The sequence below is a fragment of the Ananas comosus genome, linkage group 8, assembly GCF_001540865.1.
Source record: "Ananas comosus cultivar F153 linkage group 8, ASM154086v1, whole genome shotgun sequence".
Lineage (NCBI taxonomy): Eukaryota > Viridiplantae > Streptophyta > Magnoliopsida > Poales > Bromeliaceae > Ananas > Ananas comosus.
In genome coordinates, this window is record NC_033628.1 from 2,615,407 (window position 1) to 2,636,664 (window position 21,258).

Sequence of the window (21,258 nt, forward strand, 5' to 3'; positions counted from 1 at the left end):
CATGTTTGTGTTTGGTTTGAATTTCAATGTAAACTTGTTCGAATCCTGAGTCAAAATGAGTATTTAAATAATTTACATGTCGAGTTTAGAACAAGTTAAATCTGATTCAAATCCAAAATTTAGTGGTGTTGACAACACAACCTCTTTTAAAAAACTAAAATAGTAACATCAGAATGCCTAAGTGTTATAAATGAAATAATAAGACATCAAAATGCACTTTAATTACCACATTACTCTTTTATGAAATGTACCATCTCTCACACACGCACATTTGAGCATAGGAATATCAACAGGTCGGTTTTTGGACGACTTTTGTAATATCCAAAATTGAACCTGAATAAGAACACGAACCCGAAGCCTGAAAATGTAGCAACTGTATAACAAAGAAATTACAATAGTGATCGATAGCAACCAAAGACTGAGAACCAGGTAATGCAGGTATTAATTATATTCATAATCATCTAAGTGACAATATCTCTACCAACTATATTATTACACATTTGAAATACTCATTGAGGTTTCTTTGGTGGTAAAAAATTAATATGCCTCTAATCCAAGCAACCAAATTGTTTATCCTATATGGAGGTAATGACTTTAATTAGGGAAAGCACCCAAAGAGCTAATCTAGGATAGAGGACTTTTAGGTAAGATGATTACTAAGCTTCAAAGCAAGTGCTTATAGTAGTTAGTAAGTCAATAAAAAATTAATATATGAGCACAAAAGGGAGAAAAGTTATAGGAGTTGCTTATGATTGTTCATCAATGGCTAATGATGCTCTATCATTTCTCTTTAATTTCCTCTTATTACCTTTTCTTTTTCACCAACTTTATCTTGCCTTGCACTGCCTATGACATTTTTCTATATTAGCTACCAATCCAAATGCTAACTTTAGTTGAAGATATAGTGTGAGACATATAATTGCAATATTTAATAATTTTGAGATGAAAAGGTAGTTTTTTTAAAAAAATTAGAAAGATAGTATGTTATATGCTTATTTATTAAAATTTTATTTGGAGTAAAATAAGTTATTTTTGAATAACTTATTCGGTATGAAAATTTTTCTTGTTTGGTTGGAGATAAAAAATTAAAATTTTACTCTTTAAAAGGTTTTGTATTCATAATTTGCTAGGATGATATATTTCACCTTTAAAATTTATATTATTTTGAAAACTTGACTAGAAAGTAGAATATGTTATTTTATTCTAGATATTTAATCGTATTTTTCATCTACGAAATACTACAACATTTTAAGAAAATCAAAGACATATGTGAAATAAAATATTCAAACATCGAAACAGAATCTAAACAAAATGAATTCAGCTACAAAAAGTAAGTTATTGGTCCTATTAGGTTTTTGGCACTTGAATGAAGAGATGTACTATTAGGATGATAATAGTTCCTTAGAGTTTAGCGGGTGGCTGATAAAATAGTATGATCTAAGAGGTCAAAATGGTCACAAGGTAAGTCTACTGGCGGAAAACTTGAAAGCGCCAAGTGCTTGGTGCTACTAACAGTATTGTAGCAGAACTCTCTCTCTCTCTCTCTCTCTGAGTGTATCTTTTTTTTGTACTCATAAATTTTTAGCCATTGAATGAAGGAATGTGCAATTAGGATGATGGTAGTCTCCAATTTGGATGAAAGTTGTCATCTAGAGTTGAGTGGTGGTTTGTTGAATAGTATGATTTAACAGGTAGAAATGGTCAAAATGGTAGATTTAACGGCCGAAAACTTATGATATAAAAGGGTTTATATTTATGAGAATATAGTAGCTGGACTATATATATATATATAGTTGAGCTAGAATACTATCGATAGCAAACGACCTCCGTTGCCACCCATTTGTTTTTGATGATGGAGCATCCAAATCGACGATCGGTACCGTTGAACATGATCTATACCACTTGAAGTGTTTAGAAATCAAATTTCATATATTTTCGATATTGTTCTCTTATCCATCAAGTGGACACAAAAATGAACGGTTGAAAATGAATATTCTTTAAAAACTGATGATAGGACCCTTGTAATCAAGATCAAGAGTATAGATCTTGTTTTAAATAGTTTAAAGAATTTTCTAACAAAAATTCAATTGATTTGAATATCTTTACGCCGTTAAATAAGAAAACGTATCATATCGATCATTAAAATTACAAATTTTGAAACCTTTTGATCATTAGGCAAATGATGTCAAAAAGATTTAAAATTTGATTTCTAAATACTTCAAGTGGTAAAGATCATGTTCAACGGCGCCAATCGTCGATTTGGAGGCTCTATCATCAAAAATAAATGGGTGACAATGGAGCCCGTTTGCTATCGATAGTATTTTAGCTCAACTCTCTCTCTCTCTCTCTCTCTCTCTCTCTCTCTCTCTCTCTCTCTATTATTATTATTTATTATATATATATCATATATATATATCATCAAGTTTGATGGGTGGTTAGAATGAAAAGGGGAAGAGATGTGTGGAGAGAAATTCAAGGAGAAGAGAAATTGAAGACACCATTATCTCCTCCGAATATGATCTCCCCATCTCATTCTAACCACCATGCAATCTTGCATGGGGATGGGTAGCATGGTTAAAGTAGAAGCACGAAGTGACTGCTGTGCCGGGGCTAGTAGTTAGTAACCTACACTATATATATTATATATATATATAATATATATACTTAGTATATATATATATTATATATATATATATTATATATATGTCACAATGTTATGCTCATTAATTATGATATGCAAGGGCACTATTCTACTTGAAGATTTCAACCTATATATTTACCTTAAACTAGTGGATACCAAGGTCCATAACATGTCTTTGGAAGTAAACAATACGTACTTAGCCTCACAAATCTACTCTGTCTCGGACAATTCACATTCATAATAAATAATCTTAATCCACACGAGTGATCTGTTTCTTCTCTCTCTCTCTCCGTGACAAATTAAGTGCCCATTAATTTTTTTTGAGAAAGAGGTAGCAAGCTACCCGCTTCATTCAATAGGGGTATGAATTTAGCAATCATGATGGAGACAGCTAGGGTCTCCTCCAGGGTACAAAAACTCCGAAACAGAAGAAAAAAGTAACTAAGTGCCCATTAATTATTATCATCATCTAAAGTAATAGTGAATTAATTAGAGCTAGAGTGATTTTAGAAGCATGGAATACTCTAATTATCAACTTATTTTTGATAATGGGACTTTCGAATTGATGATTGACTCTATTAGACTTGATTAGTTTATTTTAAAGTATTCATAAAATAAATTTTATGATTTTTCAATATTTTTTTTTGAGAAATTTCAATATCATTAACCTAGTAATCGAAAAGATTTAGAATTAACAATTTTAATAATCCATTTGAGCTGTTTGCAAATTTAGCAATGTAAAAATATGGAAGTTAGGTAAAATTTTCATACAAATTTGTTTATGCTATTTAAAGTAATATTAATATATATTTCTATTTAAAATTTTAGTAGCATATCATCACATTTTGTGATATTTTTATTTTTGGTCGTAGATTTTAAGCTATTTCAATTACTAGATAAATGGTATTTAAAAATTACAAAACTTTTACTTCTAAGTATTTTAAATGTACTCAAGATAAAATCTAAAGAAATTGGTTGTCAATTAGGAAATCCTATTATCGAAAATAACTAATAAGCATGGAGATCTCTATACTTCTAAAAATATTCAAGCTGGACTTATAAAATTATAAAATCGCCACTTTTAAAAAAGCTTTAAGTTTTTGAAAAGTGACAGTTGTTTCATATAATTTATTTAATATTATATGATATGAGAATAAAAAAATTCTGAGTTCGAGTTTTACCAAACCCATAGTGTTATTTAATTTTTTTCTAAAAATATCTCTTGCTGGTTAATCATACATAAATATATAAATATTTATACTTAACTAAACATGCATGTTCAGGTGACAAGCTCCCGCACATTCTCTAACCATGTTTGATGTCGGGGTTCGTTCTCAACAATCCAAAGAATTTTCCAGCTTATGTCCAAATTGCTCCAGTTTTTGCTCCAGTTTTTGTTGCTTATTTCCAGCTGTTTCTGACCCCAAGACCCCACGAGCTCACCAAACCTCACTATTCCTCTCTCTCTCTCTCTCTCTTACTTGGTTTTCATGTATCAGTTCTTGATCCATCTCATTACATACTTCAATTTTAATCGTTACGTATTTATAATTTTAATTTTTTATTTGTTTAAGAAGTAGAAGAGATTCAAATATATGATAAGATTTAGGGCTATTGAAAGATAGTACATAAGAATAAAGATATAAGATGTTATGATAATTTATTCATATTTTCTCTCAGTAGAAAAATTATCATTTATAAATCTCTTAGCTGCTCGATTTATATATCTATTCAAATAATTCAACATATTTGAATTTTTTTAAAAAGAAATATCGTAAGTATATGGGCGATGATAAAAAGCTTAAATATGAGATGTGATGGAGGGCTGAAAAAATATGATGCGTGGGTTGATACAGTGCACCAAGTTTATAAGTTTTATTTATTTTTTTTCACTATTTTATAAATTAAAAATAAAATTTAAATATATGCCCAACCTCCATTAGTAAAGCCAATAAAAGATTCTTAATCCTTACTCTCTCCTCTTCTTTTTAAATTAAACCATCCTTCTTATGAACTTCCTCCTCCCCCACACTCTCCCCAGCTGCTTCAAACCACTCACCATTAATGGAAGCATAATAAGCAAAAGCAAAAGGAAATTTACAGAGGAGAAAGAGAAGCAGCAGCACCAAAATGCTAATCACTAGAATGCCAATTCTCTTCCTCTGCATGCTCTCATTAACTGCATTCTCTGCCGCCGCTGCTGCGGCCGATGACGAGGCGGCGGCGCTGCTGGCGTTTAAGGCGGTGCTCGCCGACCCCCTCGGCGCGCTCCGCGACTGGACACCGCCGCTGCCGTCGTCGTCGTTGTCGTCGCATTGCAATTGGACCGGCGTGCGGTGCGATTCGCGGGGCTCCGTCACCGGCCTCGACCTCTCCGGCCTCAACCTCAGCGGCTCTGTCGCCGCCGACCCCCTCCGGCGCCTCCCGGCGCTCGCCTACCTCAACCTCTGCTGCAATTCCTTCTCCTCCCCGCTCCCGAACCCCCTCCCGGGCCTCCCCGCCCTCCGAGAGCTCGACGTCAGCGACAACAACTTCGCCGGCCGGTTCCCTGCCGGCCTCGGCGCCTGCCCGGCATTGCGCTCCCTCAACGCCCGCGGCGGCTTCTTTGCCGGCTCGCTCCCGCCCTCCTACCGCGGCCTGCAGAAGCTCGAATTCCTCGGCCTCTCCGGCAACAACCTCACCGGAGAGCTCNTGGCGTGCGGTGCGATTCGCGGGGCTCCGTCACCGGCCTCGACCTCTCCGGCCTCAACCTCAGCGGCTCCGTCGCCGCCGACCCCCTCCGGCGCCTCCCGGCGCTCGCCTACCTCAACCTCTGCTGCAATTCCTTCTCCTCCCCGCTCCCGAACCCCCTCCCGGGCCTCCCCGCCCTGCGCTCCCTCAACGCCTCCGGCAACAACTTCGACGGCCCCCTCCCCGCCGACGTCGGCAACGCCACCGCCCTCCAAGTCCTCGACTTCCGCGGCGGCTTCTTTGCCGGCTCGCTCCCGCCCTCCTACCGCGGCCTGCAGAAGCTCGAATTCCTCGGCCTCTCCGGCAACAACCTCACCGGAGAGCTCCCCGCGGCGCTCTTCGAGCTCTCCGCATTGGAGGAGCTCATCATCGGATACAACGAGTTCGAGGGCCCGATCCCTGCGGCCATCGGGAACCTGACCAGGCTCCGGTACCTCGACGTGGCGATTGGGAACTTGAACGGCGCGATACCGCCGGAGCTCGGGAGGCTCCGGATGCTGACGACGGCGTACCTGTACAAGAACAACTTCGTCGGCGATATTCCGAGAGAATTGGGCAATGCAAGCGCGCTGACAATGCTCGACCTCTCCGACAACGGGCTCACTGGGCCGATACCGGCGGAGCTTTCGCAGCTGAGTAACCTGCAGCTGCTGAACTTGATGTGCAACCGGCTGAAGGGCGCGGTGCCCGGCGGCATCGGCGAATTGCCGCGGCTGGAGGTTCTGGAGCTGTGGAACAACTCGCTGACGGGGCCGCTGCCCTCCGGCCTCGGGCGAGCCTCGGCGCTGCAGTGGGTGGACGTGTCGACGAACTCGCTGTCGGGGCCGATCCCCGCGGGGCTCTGCGATGGCGGCAACCTCACCAAGCTCATCCTCTTCAGCAACGCGTTCGCGGGGCCGATCCCGCCGGGGCTGACGGCCTGCGCCTCGCTGGTGCGGGTGCGCGTGCAGAACAACCGCCTGAACGGCTCCGTCCCCGCAGGGCTCGGCCGGCTGCCGCGGCTGCAGCGCCTGGAATTGGCCGGCAACGAGCTGTCGGGGGAGATACCCGACGACATCGCCCTCTCGACGTCGCTCTCCTTCGTCGACCTCTCGCACAACCGCCTCCGGTCGGCGCTCCCCGCGAACATCCTCTCCGTGCCGACGCTCCAGAGCTTTGCCGCCGCCGACAACGAGCTGACGGGCGGCGTCCCCGACGAGCTGCAGGACTGCCCCTCGCTGTCTGCGCTAGACCTGTCGAGCAACCGCCTGTCCGGCAGCATTCCCGCGAGCCTCGCGTCGTGCCAGCGGCTCGTCACGCTGAGCCTCCGGAGTAATATGTTCGCGGGCACGATCCCGGCCGATATCGCGATGATGCCGACGCTGTCGGTGCTCGACTTGTCGAATAACTTCCTCACCGGATCGATACCGGCGAACTTCGGCAGCTCCCCGGCGCTCGAAATGCTCAATTTGGCCTACAACAACCTCTCCGGCCCGGTGCCGTCGACGGGGCTGCTGAGGACTATAAACCCCGACGACCTCGCCGGAAACTCTCGGCTCTGTGGTGGCGTGCCTCCGGACGTCGCACGTGAGGCACATTGCGGCCGGATGGGCGGTCGGGATAACGGCGGTGGTTGCGATTGCCGCCGCGGCGATCGCGGGGCGGCGGCTGTACCGGCGGTGGTACGTGGACGGCGCAGGCTGCTGCTGCGAGGACCGGTTCGACGAGGAGAGCAGCGGGGTCGCCGGAGCCTGGCCGTGGCGGATGACGGTGTTCCAGCGGCTGAGCTTCACCAGCGCCGACGTGCTTGCGTGCGTCAAGGAGGCGAACGTCGTCGGGATGGGCGGGACGGGGATCGTCTACAAGGCCGACATGCCCCGGCACCACGTGGTGGTGGCCGTCAAGAAGCTATGGCGCAGCCGTGGTGCAGGCGACGATGATTTAGCCGGAGAGGTAGGCAGTGGGCTCCAACCGTTTGTCTCTATAATCTTAAAAACTCAATGTTTTTACATAGAACATTACTTAATAAATTAAGGGGCAATTGTTTATACATCCTTGAAAAATTTTTGACTTTTTAATTTATCTCTCTTAGAAGGCTAATATTGAAAATATCTTTTTTTACGTTTCAACCTATTTCTAATATATCCATCGAGTTAAAATCTATTAATTAACTCTGTTATCTCTGTAAAATTACTATTTTGTCATTTCAAATATACGCCTTCACCATGATTGACTTTCTTATTTGCCCTTAAAATCAGGGTATTTTAACTTTTGGTCTTTTCCAATATACCTCTCTACTGTTACCAATATTTTTTTATTTACCCTTAAATTAAGGGTAAAATTGGTATTTTAATTTTTTTAAATATAGATATTTAACTCACGTTTAAACTAAGTTAACTTAACAGGAGATAACTGTAGGATTATTTTGCAATAATGGTGGAATATATAAGGGGTATTTTAGAAAAAAAAAGAGAGAATAAATCAGATATTTTCAAATACATGAGAGGTATGAGGAGTATATAGACAATTATCCCATAAATTAAACACGATGTCTACTGTCAAAAAATAGTATTTTTAATATTTTATATTCAACAGGTGGCACTATTAGGACGACTGCGGCACCGAAACATTGTTCGGGTGGTCGGGTACATGCGGAACGACTCTGACACGATGATACTGTACGAGTACATGCCGAACGGGAGCTTGTGGGAGGCACTGCACAGCGGCGGCAACGGCGGGGCGGGCAGGCTACTGGTCGACTGGGTGGCGAGGTACAATGTGGCGGCGGGGATAGCGCAGGGGCTGGCGTACCTGCACCACGACTGCCGGCCGCCGGTGATTCACCGCGACGTCAAGTCCAGCAATGTGCTGCTCGACGCGAACCTGGAGGCGCGAATTGCCGACTTTGGGCTAGCCAGGATGTTGGAGCGCAAGGACGAGACCGTCTCCACGGTCGCCGGCTCTTGCGGCTACATCGCGCCAGGTGAGTGTCAAATGTATACTATCAAAATATCATTCTCCGACAGCTTAATTATAAAATAATTAATTATTTTAAATAATATAATATATAATAAATAATTTAAAATTCAAATTTCGTCAGATTTCTAAACTCACAATTTACAGAGTACGGCTACACTCTAAAGGTGGATCAGAAGAGCGACATATACAGCTTCGGCGTGGTCCTGATGGAGCTACTGACCGGCAAAAGGCCGATCGAGCCCGAGTTCGGCGAGGGCCAGGACGTGGTCGGGTGGGTGCGAGAGCGGCTGAGGAGCAACCGCGGGGTCGAGGAGCTGCTGGACCCCACAGTCGGGGGGCGGTGCGAGCATGTCCGCGAGGAGATGTTTTTGGTCCTGAGGATTGCCGTGCTCTGCACCGCACGGTTGCCAAAGGACCGGCCATCTATGCGGGACGTGGTCACGATGCTCGCCGAGGCAAAGCCGCGGAGAAAAAGCACGACCACAACCACGACCACGACCACGACCACGATCGCGGCCACTACTACTGTTATCACCACCAATGTTGTGACTAACAATAAGCCCGTGTTCACTACCTCCCCGGATTCTGGGTACCTGTAGGCTTTTTTGGCGCCTCTTTGTAATATTTGAATTCCAAATTTTCTTTTGTATGTATTTTTAATTTTTTTTTTTTTCAAATTTCAATATTGGATGTGTCGTATATTTTTTTAGATTTTATTATTTTGGTGGTTAGGGAGAAAAAAAATGGTATTTGGGAATAAATTGTTACTTACTTGTAGATGTTTTAAATGTTTAAAAAGAAATAAAAGAATGATGGGTAAAAAATAAATAAATTATTTGATCAAAGTTTTCTTTTCCAATAGCTTGGTATTTCGAATTATTTCCAAAGAGAAATCATTTTTATATCTCCTATAAAATATAATAAAAACTTGCAAGCTGAGGTAGGGGATGTGNTTTTTTTTTTTTTTTTTTGGGTCTCTTTTTGTAATTTGGACATGAATAAGGAAAGAGGCCAAAATGTAAATTGATTTATGTGGTACGCAATCAACTACCTTAGGGGCGAATTGACTCGTTGTAATTATAAATACAGTATAGCTAAAAATATTATTATTCAATTTTTTACATTTATAAAATTTTATAATTTTATTTATGAAGTTGTGGCATTATCTCTTATGAACGAAAAAAAATTGTTTAAGAAATTATTAGAAAGGTAAACAAATCTTTTATTTAAAGTTAGTCTCTTCAGCTGATATAGTTGGAAGTACTAGCAATTTGAGTATATTTCCATCTATTACAATTGAGCTTCTTCGTGTATTTTTAACTATAGTAGTTAAATTTAAATACATTAAATTAATTTTATTTATATTTATAGCTGTAAAGTAGGTGCAATTACATACAATTAAACTGTCCTTTAGCTTAAACTAGTATAGGATCCGCGCTTCGCAGCTGGTAGATAGTATTTCAGTCAATTAATATATATAATTTTTAAAATTTTAAAATTGAAAAAACTTGTAATGAAGAATACAAAACAAACTTATATATCCTTTTATATATTATAAAAACTATTTTTTTAATAATAATTTTAACTTCAAGTATTTGTAGAGTTAAAGTATCGTAATAACTTTACTTAAAAATTCAATCAAACTTAATAATTTTAATAGCTATTTCATAAATAAATTTTTATTTTAAAAATTAAAATTGGAGAAATTATTCTAAACTACCAAATACATAAGATCGTCTTTACCTTACTAAAATTTATTAGAAAAAAAATGTTATTATTTGCACATGGTATATTAATACACACCATATATCGTAATTTATATTAGAAAACTAATTTCTAATATCAAAATATAATTAAATAATCTAGGCTATGAGGTCTAATAATTTAAATATATTTGCTGAATTAAATTTTAAATTCACTATTAGAGATTTGAAGCATGTGGTGTATGTAATTATATACATTTAGTGTAGAGAATGGACTTTTTTCGAAACTAACCCTGTGAAATTACATATTTGCCAAACTAACCCTGTGAAAATTTTATTTGTGAAACTAACCTTCCTCTCGCCACCTCAGCGGCCAGATCAGCATTTCTCATAAAGACGGTGATTCGTTCACCGTCTATAAGTATAGCTCTTGAAGACGGTAAATGGTTAACCGTCTTATTCAGACGGTAAATCGTTAACCGTCTTCTCTAGGCGTAGCATGCCGCCTTTTCAGCAATTCCCCGCGCACCCTACCACCTTCTCAGCAATTCCCCGCGTGGCACAAGGTGCCTATATAAGACGGTTAACTGTTTACCGTCTTCTAAAAGACGGTAAACAATTTACCGTCTTATCTCCCTAGCCAGCCTANTGTAGTATTACACGAAAGACGGTGAACGAGTCACCGTCTTTGTGATATATGCTGATGTGGCAGCTGAGGTGGCGAGAGGAGGGTTAGTTTCACAAATAAAATTTTCACAGGGTTAGTTTGGCAAATATGAAATTTCACAGGGTTAGTTTCAAAAAAAGAGAATACTTAACTATGGACCGAGCTCTTTGAAAAGCTCTTTTTCATAGTTCTAGAAAAGAGACCAGAAATTTTTACTTGCACATGATATATACTAATATTTCATGTATCGTAAGTATATTAAATGATTGATAAAAATATCAAATAGTTATTATCATAAAATAAAATATGATAGAATATAATATAATATAAAATATAAAATATTTTAAAATTTTATTATATTATAGAAATTTATTTTTTATTCATATTTTATATCTGGTCTACGGCGCAATTGACGCGTCGAAAATTTGTATTGAGTGTGTGACATGTTCTTATTGGCTAGGGACTATAATGCAGGATCGACTCCTCCACAAGCTACCTTTATGATGTGGCTGAACCGTCAAATTATATATTCTATATAATATGGCAGAAGTTATATAGGTAGAAAACTACATGTCGCGCGTTCACATCAAATGCCTTTTTTGGGCCTCTTTTAGTTCTATTATTTCTTTGGTATTTTTCATAAATAAAATTTTATTATGGTGTTAGATGTACCCTTGCACTGTCACTGTCGTCGTTCATGACCATGTCCATGATCGTATTTTTTGCCATAGTCTCACCTCCACAATCTGTGCCATATCTAAATTGGCGTTGGCGAAGGTGTGCACGAGGTACGAGAGAGGAGCACGACATCAATGTAGGAGGCGGTGGAGGGAAGAGGAGAGAGAAGAGAAAGCAGAAGGAAAAAGGAGAAGATGGAACGACGAGGAGGGAGACGAACAGGAAAGAAAAAATAAGAGAACAAAAAAAGAAAGGGACAAAAAGGAATAAAAATATTTTGATTAATTTTTAAAACATCGAGTTGAATCTGTAAAATTAAAAAAAGTAGCTTCTTTTTGCAAAAAATATAAAGCCGGTAAATTTTTTATGCAAAAAATCTTTATTGCAACTAAGTCTTATAATTCAATTTAGTTAATTAAATATTGACTTGCTACTAATATGGAAGCAACGCCATAGAATTATACTTGACGAAACAATAATAATTATAATGCCACTTTACTTTCCAATCAGCGAACCCGTCAACATTTAGGGGTCGTTTGATTCGATATAGTTACATAAATAGTGTGGTTGGAAATACATGTAGTTGCAAATGCCGCAGTTATAACTATACCTAGTCTTTTTGGTTTTATACAGTTGCAATTATTACAGTTACATTTTTCTGTTTGGCAAGCTGCAATTGAAATTTGTATTTATAAATTCTATCAATTTTTAGATAGAAATATGAAATTATCTCTTCTAAATATAATATAATCATGAAATCTTTTAATTATTAATTAAGACTTTTATATCTATATATAATTTATATATTATAAAATTATGTATGAATTTAATGAATTTTAAATGCAAACATATTATAGATTTGACCAAAATAAAAACATTATTGAACTAGCAGACTGATAAAAAAGGAACCGTATAAAATAAATTTATTGAACCCTAGCAGATTTCATAAATAGGTATTTCTTGAAAAAAGAAGTTAAAAAAAAAAAAAGAAAAAAGCGTATGAAAAAAAATCATACTTCATTTATTTTTTTAATGGGTGAGCCGACTCCGGCCCAACTGTTGCAGTTGGGCCTTCTCGTGCAGATGTAATTTTAGCAGTAGACGCTAACTACACCAAACCAAATAAAAATTTAATAGATGCACGCATTTTCAAAATGCATGCAATCAAACAGCTCCTTAGTCATTTAAATTGGATTGTAAAATTTAATTGTGATAATTTTTAAAGTTTGAATAAAAAATTATAACAAATTAAAATTTGACGTCGAATGAGTCACCCGCCTAATAGCTTGAGGACCAAAACTTTTATTTAGCCAAAGTCCAACAAGCCCAAACAATAAACTCAAAGCCCAAATCAAATGGGCCAAAGTAGCCCATTGTAAATCCAAGTGTTTTTAGGTAATAAAAAAATAAAAAAATAAAAAAGAAACAATTGCCAACGGAACTATTATTTAAAAGTTATTAAATTTAGAAAAATGTTCAACTTAACAAATAAGAAAACCTTCAAGAAAACTAACAAAAGTTGAGGGTGTAAATTGAGGAAATAAAGTTGAGAAGTATACTTCAAAATTTTGTACAATTGAGGGGGCCTCAGTACATTTTTTTGCTCTTTCTATTTTGCCCTTTTGATTTGATTTATAATTTAGTGCGCGTTTGGCTTATATTCTTGAAAGTGATTTTGGAGCCAAAAATTAATTTTCTTCCAATAAAGTATACGAAAATTTTTTTAAGAAAAACCTAATTCTGATTTTAACGATCAGTTTTCTGAATTTTAGAGGCCTAAAAACAGAAGCATTTAAAAACAACATTTACTCAAAATAAATTCTGCAAAAAATTTATTAATTTTGCATTTTTGTGAAATCGGAGTTTTTTATTTAAAAAAAAAAATTTACAGATTTGCGTCGAATCTTTTAGAAACTGACCAAAATATTTTTATTCTCTCCTCTCGTGCTTGCATGTCATAAGCATGCTTCTCCCCTACCTCGTCTATGTCTCTACATCTCCGCTGTTGTCGACGGTGACGACGTAAGCTCGAATGCGACACATACTGTGGAGGTGAGGGCGTGAGTAGCGGCGGGACGCAGTGGGGTGCCGGAGCTAGAGGAGGAGGAGGAGAACGGAAAAGCAAAAAGGCGAATATAGAGGAAAGGAACTTCAATGTTCTCTTTCTCCGTTTTTTTTTTTTAATATTTTTTATTCTTTCTCCGTTAAAAAGAATAAAATAAAATATTATACTATTTGACCATATGCTATGCTAATTAATTAGTGAACTGACCGTGAAATAGTGTAATAAATTGTTTCGATTTCAACTACTTAGGGTAAAATACACTTTTGGTCTTCAAACTATGAGTCGCATGATATTTTGGTATTCAAAATTTAATTTATTATAATTTTTTATACCAAAATTTAAATTTATCACAACTAAATCGTACAATTCAATTTGGTTGGTTGAATATTGACAAATTATTTACGTACATATGATGTAGCACAATCCAATTTTGAGTTTCGGATTTTTAGTCGGATTTGATTTTGAATATGAATTCAAAACACATTGGGTTTGGATTTTGATTTGGATTTTGAGTTTGATGGTCAGGTTTGGATTCGAATATTTTAATATTCGTCTCGAATCTAACACGGTCAAAATTAATCAGCATGCAAGGTACATAATTTTCTTTTCACGAGTAATTTTCAAAAGAATATTTGAGAATAATCATGATATTAATCCTAAATATTTTCATAGTTTTTTAAGGAATCGGTTAAAATCCAATCAAATCACCATATGAAAAAAAAAAAAAATAAAAGTTCAACTTTGAAATTACCCCTTTGATTTTTTTTAGTGGATTTTTTTAATAAATTTTTCAATCCACCATGTGGGCAAATCATTTATTAAAGTTTTCTCCACAGTATTAGTAGAATTTTAATTAGTATGTGATTAGTTTTTACTGTGAAACTCCATTTCCTTTTCTTAAATATCATATGAAGATCTTAATTAACTTCGGCCAATTTGCATAAAAAATTCATTAGTTTTCAGCTTTTGTAAAAATGGGCCGCCAATTTGGATTTTGCAAATTCGGATCGAATTTTCAAAAAACTGACCAAAATACGCTCATTCTTTTTTCTCTCTTCCCTTTCTTTTCTCTAGTTGTTTTTTTTTCTCTCTCTCTGAAGAAGGTGGTGGAGGTGGAGACAGAGGCGGAGACGGAGGCGGCCTGCCTTGTCTCTGTCCTTCGCCCGCGCACCATCGCTCCGCCCTCTCCCTCGCCTGCGCACCATCGCTCCGCCTTCCTCGCCTCCGATCCCGCCGAGGCCCGCACCTCAACTCTCGTTTTTTTTTTTTTTTCAGCCCTCCAGGACGCCTCCTCACCAGCCTCCGATGCTATTTACAATAGTAAAGTGAGCAGCACAACGATACTCTTCCTCTCACTTTTTTTTCTCATCGATTTCTTTTTTTTTTTTTTTCTTTCAATCCCCTTTACCACCTTCGCGACCCTCTACGCCGGTAATGAGGACAGCGCCTATCCACCTCCTCTGCCTTCGCCAGCAGAGGCACCGACAACGATGCCGAAGAAAGAGGACTCGAAGTAAATGCAGATAAGAGCGGAGCCAAAGAAAAAATATGTATAAAATAAAAAAATAAATAGAATAAGAATAAAATATAAAAAAATATTTTTTGTACAAAACAAAATAAAGAATCAGAGAAAAAAAAAGAAGATGATGAATATACACTATTTCAGAAAACTGTTGCACTATTTCAAAGAAACGTTGCCTTATATTTTTAGAAAATATACCCTCTTTGAGAGAACAAAAAATACTTTCTGAATAAAAATTGTACTCTTTGAACGAAAGTTACATTTTTTGAATGAAAATTATACTATTTGGCCGAAAATTGCACTATTTCAATAGAAATAGAAAGAGGAGAAGGAGAAGAAATAGATAATTTTTATCCAAATAGTGCACTTTTGGTTCAAATAGTGCAATTTTAATTCAAAAAATACAGCTTGCATGTAAAAAATATATTTTTTTCTCAATGAGTATAAATTTTCTCTAAAACAGTGCAACGTCTTCCTAAAGCAGTGCAACTTTCTCCTAGAGTAGTGCAACATTCTTCTTAGTGCAAATTCATTATCTTATTCTTTTCTATTTGATTTTTCATTTTTCTCGTAGAAATTTTTTTTTATATTTTTTATTTTCTGCATTATTTTTTTTCGTCTCCGCTCTCACCTGCATTTGCTCCGAATCATCCTTCTCCGGCACTAGCGTTGGTGCCTGCGACAGCGAAGGTGAAAGAGAGGATGTGGCCCTGTTCTCGTTATCGTCGTGGAGGGTTGCGGAGGCAGTAGAGGGGGATGAAGAAAAAAAAAAACGAGAGAAAAAAAGAAGAGGAAGAGTACATGACGCTGCCATCTTTAGTATTGTAAAGAGTTGGGAAAGCAGTGGAGGAGCGTTGGAGAGAAAAAAAAAAGAAAAAATAATCGAGACGCGGCCTCGATAGGGTCGGAGACGAGAAAGGTGAAGAGAGGGTGCGCGGGCGAGGGCCTGCGAGATAAGCGAGGTGAGCCACCTCCGCTTCCGCCGCCCTCTTCGGAGAGAGAAAAAAAAAAGAATGAGAGAAAAAAAAAAAAAAAAGAGGAGAAAAAAAAAGAGGGAGAGAAAAGGGAATAAGGATATCCGACTCGAATCTGTAAAATCTAAAAAAATGACCTATCTTGCAAAAGCTGAAAATTAATAATTTTTTTATGAAAATTGGCCACTAACTTCAAAACACCTTTTTCTTTCCCAAAAATTTAAACAAAAAATTCCAAAAAATTCTAGAACAAGATGAGTTTGAATATCTTTTTATCTTCAATTGAATATCTTCTAAAATTAAGGCTAACTTACAAAAAAAGCTCTTTGTCCATTTTAGTCGTCGTTTCAAGTTATCAGCATCAGCATAAAAAATTACATTAATTATCATTCTATATTTCAAAATCGATTTTGAAATATAGTTAGTGAATTTGGTTGCGAAGCTTCGCCAAAGTACATTGGTATATCTCATAATTTTATATCTCTATATTTATCTAATTTGTAACTTAAAAACTAGATTGAAAAATTAGATAAAAGAGATTCTTATTTTGTTAATACTATTATGATAGTTTTTGAGCAACTTTATTCAATTTATATGATTACAATTCATTAGATGTAATTAATTCTATCTGTAAATTTGTTTCTTATTTCATTTGGTTCGGGTATAAATAAGAACTATCTATTTTAGGGATATATATAAGTTCAGGTATAAACCTGAAACAAATCAATTTTGCGTTTGAATAAAAATTAAGTTGTTTATGAAATAAGAAAAATAACGTTTGCATAGATAAGATAGAATAAGAATAATAGTGGATAGTTATAAATAAAAAAAAATAATATTGCCCTTTATATTATATTTGAATTTAAAANAAAAAAAAAAAAAAAAGAGGAGAAAAAAAAAGAGGGAGAGAAAAGGGAATAAGGATATCCGACTCGAATCTGTAAAATCTAAAAAAATGACCTATCTTGCAAAAGCTGAAAATTAATAATTTTTTTATGAAAATTGGCCACTAACTTCAAAACACCTTTTTCTTTCCCAAAAATTTAAACAAAAAATTCCAAAAAATTCTAGAACAAGATGAGTTTGAATATCTTTTTATCTTCAATTGAATATCTTCTAAAATTAAGGCTAACTTACAAAAAAAGCTCTTTGTCCATTTTAGTCGTCGTTTCAAGTTATCAGCATCAGCATAAAAAATTACATTAATTATCATTCTATATTTCAAAATCGATTTTGAAATATAGTTAGTGAATTTGGTTGCGAAGCTTCGCCAAAGTACATTGGTATATCTCATAATTTTATATCTCTATATTTATCTAATTTGTAACTTAAAAACTAGATTGAAAAATTAGATAAAAGAGATTCTTATTTTGTTAATACTATTATGATAGTTTTTGAGCAACTTTATTCAATTTATATGATTACAATTCATTAGATGTAATTAATTCTATCTGTAAATTTGTTTCTTATTTCATTTGGTTCGGGTATAAGTAAGAACTATCTATTTTAGGGATATATATAAGTTCAGGTATAAACCTGAAACAAATCAATTTTGCGTTTGAATAAAAATTAAGTTGTTTATGAAATAAGAAAAATAACGTTTGCATAGATAAGATAGAATAAGAATAATAGTGGATAGTTATAAATAAAAAAAAATAATATTGCCCTTTATATTATATTTGAATTTAAAATTTAAAATTTTATATTTAAATTAAATTTAAATATATAATTTTAAATTTTAAAATTTTAAATTTTAAATCTCAAATTCAAAAATTCAAAGTTATAAATTTTAAATTTTAAAAATTTAAAATATCTATTAAAATTTAAAATTTAAAATATAAAATAATAAAATTTTAATTTGAAGATTACAAATTATAAATTTTTAAAATTAAATTTTTAAAAATTAAATAGGGTTGCGAACAGTTTTTTCACCCCTATTCCCACACAAGCGGTGGGATCTCCCAACCAAACGGTATCATAAAGTTTTCGACTGAATTCAATAATAATTCTAAAATTTTGAATTTATTTTAGAGGTAATTTTTAATAAAATTTTGAATTTATTTGAGAGGTAATTTTTAATGCTAGGAATAATCGACACCGGAGATTTTTTTACTTTAGCGTAAAATAGAGGCTTTAAAAATTATATTTACTCCTACTTAGTTTGATCTATAATTAATCTATATTTAATTTGAAAGAGTATAAATAATTTCTAAAAGAATGTTAAAATGCATGAATTATTATTTATAGAGAATGAATTATTCTTGTACAGTTTACGGTCAATGTCACTTATGTCAACACGTGGCTCTTTGTAGGTCATATATTTTCCAATTAAAAAATAATTTAGGGAGGTATTAAATTTACACAAATACCGGAACGGCTGCGTTTGGTTTTAGAACTAAATTTTAGAGAACAATTTTTATTATTTTCGAGAATAAGGAATATTCCGGTACAAGACAAAAAAATTGTAAATTTGTGTTTGGATATATTCGGGAATATTCTAGAGGATATTTTTAATAGCATTTGGATATAAACTGTAGAACAATATCTAAAAATNATATTTTTAAAAATAAAATAATTAATTATATATATAATACTTAATATAAAATAAAATAATTAAATATTAATATATAAATGATAAAACTTAATAAAATAAATAATACATCAAATTTCATTAATTTATATTATACAATAAAATTTAAGTATAAATATATTATCATAAAAATAATATTTATATTAATATATTTATTTATATATCTATTTATCCAATAAAATAAAGAGAAGAATAAAATTGCACTCATTTTTTCTAGGAACAATTTTTAACGGGAAAACAATTCAAAACAATCCACTTTGATCGAAACAATCTGTTCTGTCCTTTTCTTTTATCGTTTGGTTATAAATTGGGGATATCTTGGATTGTTCTGGAATATCCCGGTACCAAACGCAGTCTCTCTTAGTCTAAATAAGTAAGAGTACATAAAAGCTTGTTATTTGTTGCCAAAAATATTCCACATTCGAAACATTTGTTTTAGGCTTGGTTTTTTTTAAAAAAAAATTAAGCAACACAATATGTTGTATTTTAGAGAGTTTTAAGATATTCAAAATGCAATTATTTATTCATGAGATAGGAAACCATGAATAGGTCATAAAATATTAAGAAAAAGCCTGTTAGGAGGATTAAATCATTCAAATTAAACTTTTTTAACCGATATTTTCGATATTCTCCGATTCAATTTTCTTAAAGATTTTTGGTTTTGGTCCATTTTGGTTTGATTTTGCCAAATCAAATTTTGGTTATGTCGTCGAATCCATTTTTTTCTCTAAAAACTTATTTGATTGATTTTTTTTTTTTTTTGAAGGAATAGTAACATGCTATTGTTTCGTTTATTTTTTCTGAAAAAAATCCAGTTAAAAATATAAGACAATTAGGTTTTGAAATCGAGACATCAGATACCAGCTATTAAACCATTTGTCACATGCGCTGGAAACGGTCGTGTAACAATCAAAATGTCAATACTACTTTTAAAACAAAATATAAATAAAATTTAGGTAAACTTCAAATTAAAAAAATTTCACTAATTTCATTTTGATACTTCAACAGACCCTCAATGCAATTCAATAGTACACCATGTTAGGGTACCATTTTCTTAGGCAATACAATAAACCCTAATGGACATTTATTTATTTACTAATATATCCAAATCACAAAAGTGATACCAAACTCTTTATTTATTTATTATTATTATTTTTTATTAAACACCATTCCCACGTGAACCCAATGTACGTGCCCCATTTTAGTGATTTATTTTAACCTCATAAGTAAGTAATTGCTCCCCCGAACAAGTTAAAATGGGTAAATACTAAATAGTAAAATAGTAAATTAAAAGCAAAAAATAAAGTTGGCGGGGTGAGGGAGTGACAAGAAATTAAGGAGAGTAGCGAGGGGCGAAAAGGAATTAGGGAGAGTAGCGAGGGGCGTTTTGTTTCTTTCTCCTTTTATCCTCTTCGTTTTCTCGCCAAGTGGTGGGAAACAGAGAGAGAGAGAGAGAGGGAGAGGGGGGGAGAAGAGCTCTGAGGAGGCGGCAATGGTGGAGCCATTGGGAGAGGCGGCGGAGGCGTGCTTCGGCGACGACGTGTTCCTGCTCGACCTCGTCGACGCGAACGAGCGGCGCGCCCCGCGCGGCGGCGGCGGCGGCGGCGGCGGAGGAGCAATGTTCCTCGACATCTTCGACCACGCCGACGAGGGACTCGCGGTGCGTGACCCCTTATCAGAAACCTAGTTTATACAGAAAAAGAAAAGAAAAAGTCCGATTTTTGATGGCGTGGGAGCGTAAAAATCCGATTTTTATGGTTTTTTTTTGTGTGTAGGAGGGAGGAGGAGGAGGAGGAGGAGGAGGGGGCGAGGAGGAGTTGGAGTGGCTCGCGAACAAGGACGCGTTCCCGGCGCTGGAGACGTCGTTCGACGCGGCGGATGCGCCGGTGCTGGGGGCTTGGGCGTCGGCGCCTGCGGCTGCGGCGGCGGCGGCGGCGAGGGTGGCGGTGAGGCCGAGGAGCAAGGGGCGGGCGGCGGCGGCGGAGTGGCGAGGGGGGCGGCGGCGGCGGCGGTCCGGCGGGTCCGCGCGGCGGTGCAGGCACTGCGGCGGCGGAGGAGACCCCGCAGTGGCGGCGGGCCGGAGGGGCCGAAGACCGCTCGCAACGCGTGCGGCGTCCGGTTCAAGTCCGGGCGCCTTCGCCCGGAGTACGCCCCGCGCGCAGCCCCACCTTCGTCCCCGCCCTCCACTCCAACTCCCACCGCCGCATCCTCGAGATGCGCCGCCTCCACTCCCCCGCCGCCGCCGCCGCGCAGCGCGGCCGACGCGGCCGCGCCGCGGCAGCGCGCGCAGGCGCCGCTCCGCCCCTTCCTAATCCCATCTGTTAATGGCGTCTCGTTTCCATTTCCATTCCTTTTTTTCTTCTTTTTTTTTCCATTTGGGGAAATGTTTTTACTTTTACTTTTACTTTTACTTTCACTCTTCAGGTAGGGACAACTAGTGATTCTTTGTAAGAGTAGGAAGATAAAAAAAAAAAAACAAAAATAACATCATGGTTTTATTTTATTGCATCATGGTTTTAATTTATTGTTAATTGTTAATTCCTTCTTTTCATAAGATGACATGTTTAGTTGGCTAAAAGAAAAGTAGGGAAGGTAATATTCTGGCGTATTATCAGTTGTTTAATTTGTGAAGGTAAATATAAGAACCGTATGTTTGGTTTATAATTGAAATGGAATTGGATTGTATTTTATAATTGAAATGGAATTTGATTGTATTGGCATGGGTAATGA

The 21,258-nt window shown here is 36.7% G+C and overlaps 1 protein-coding gene across 1 annotated transcript; it reads left to right on the plus strand.

The window, feature by feature from the left end:
- LOC109713846 (MDIS1-interacting receptor like kinase 1-like) lies at positions 4,655-9,137 on the plus strand. Its single transcript, XM_020238085.1, is given in 5 exon segments — positions 4,655-5,208; positions 5,502-6,932; positions 6,934-7,303; positions 7,946-8,333; positions 8,474-9,137. Coding segments are annotated over 5 exon segments (3,081 nt in total). The 5' UTR covers positions 4,655-4,771; the 3' UTR covers positions 8,929-9,137.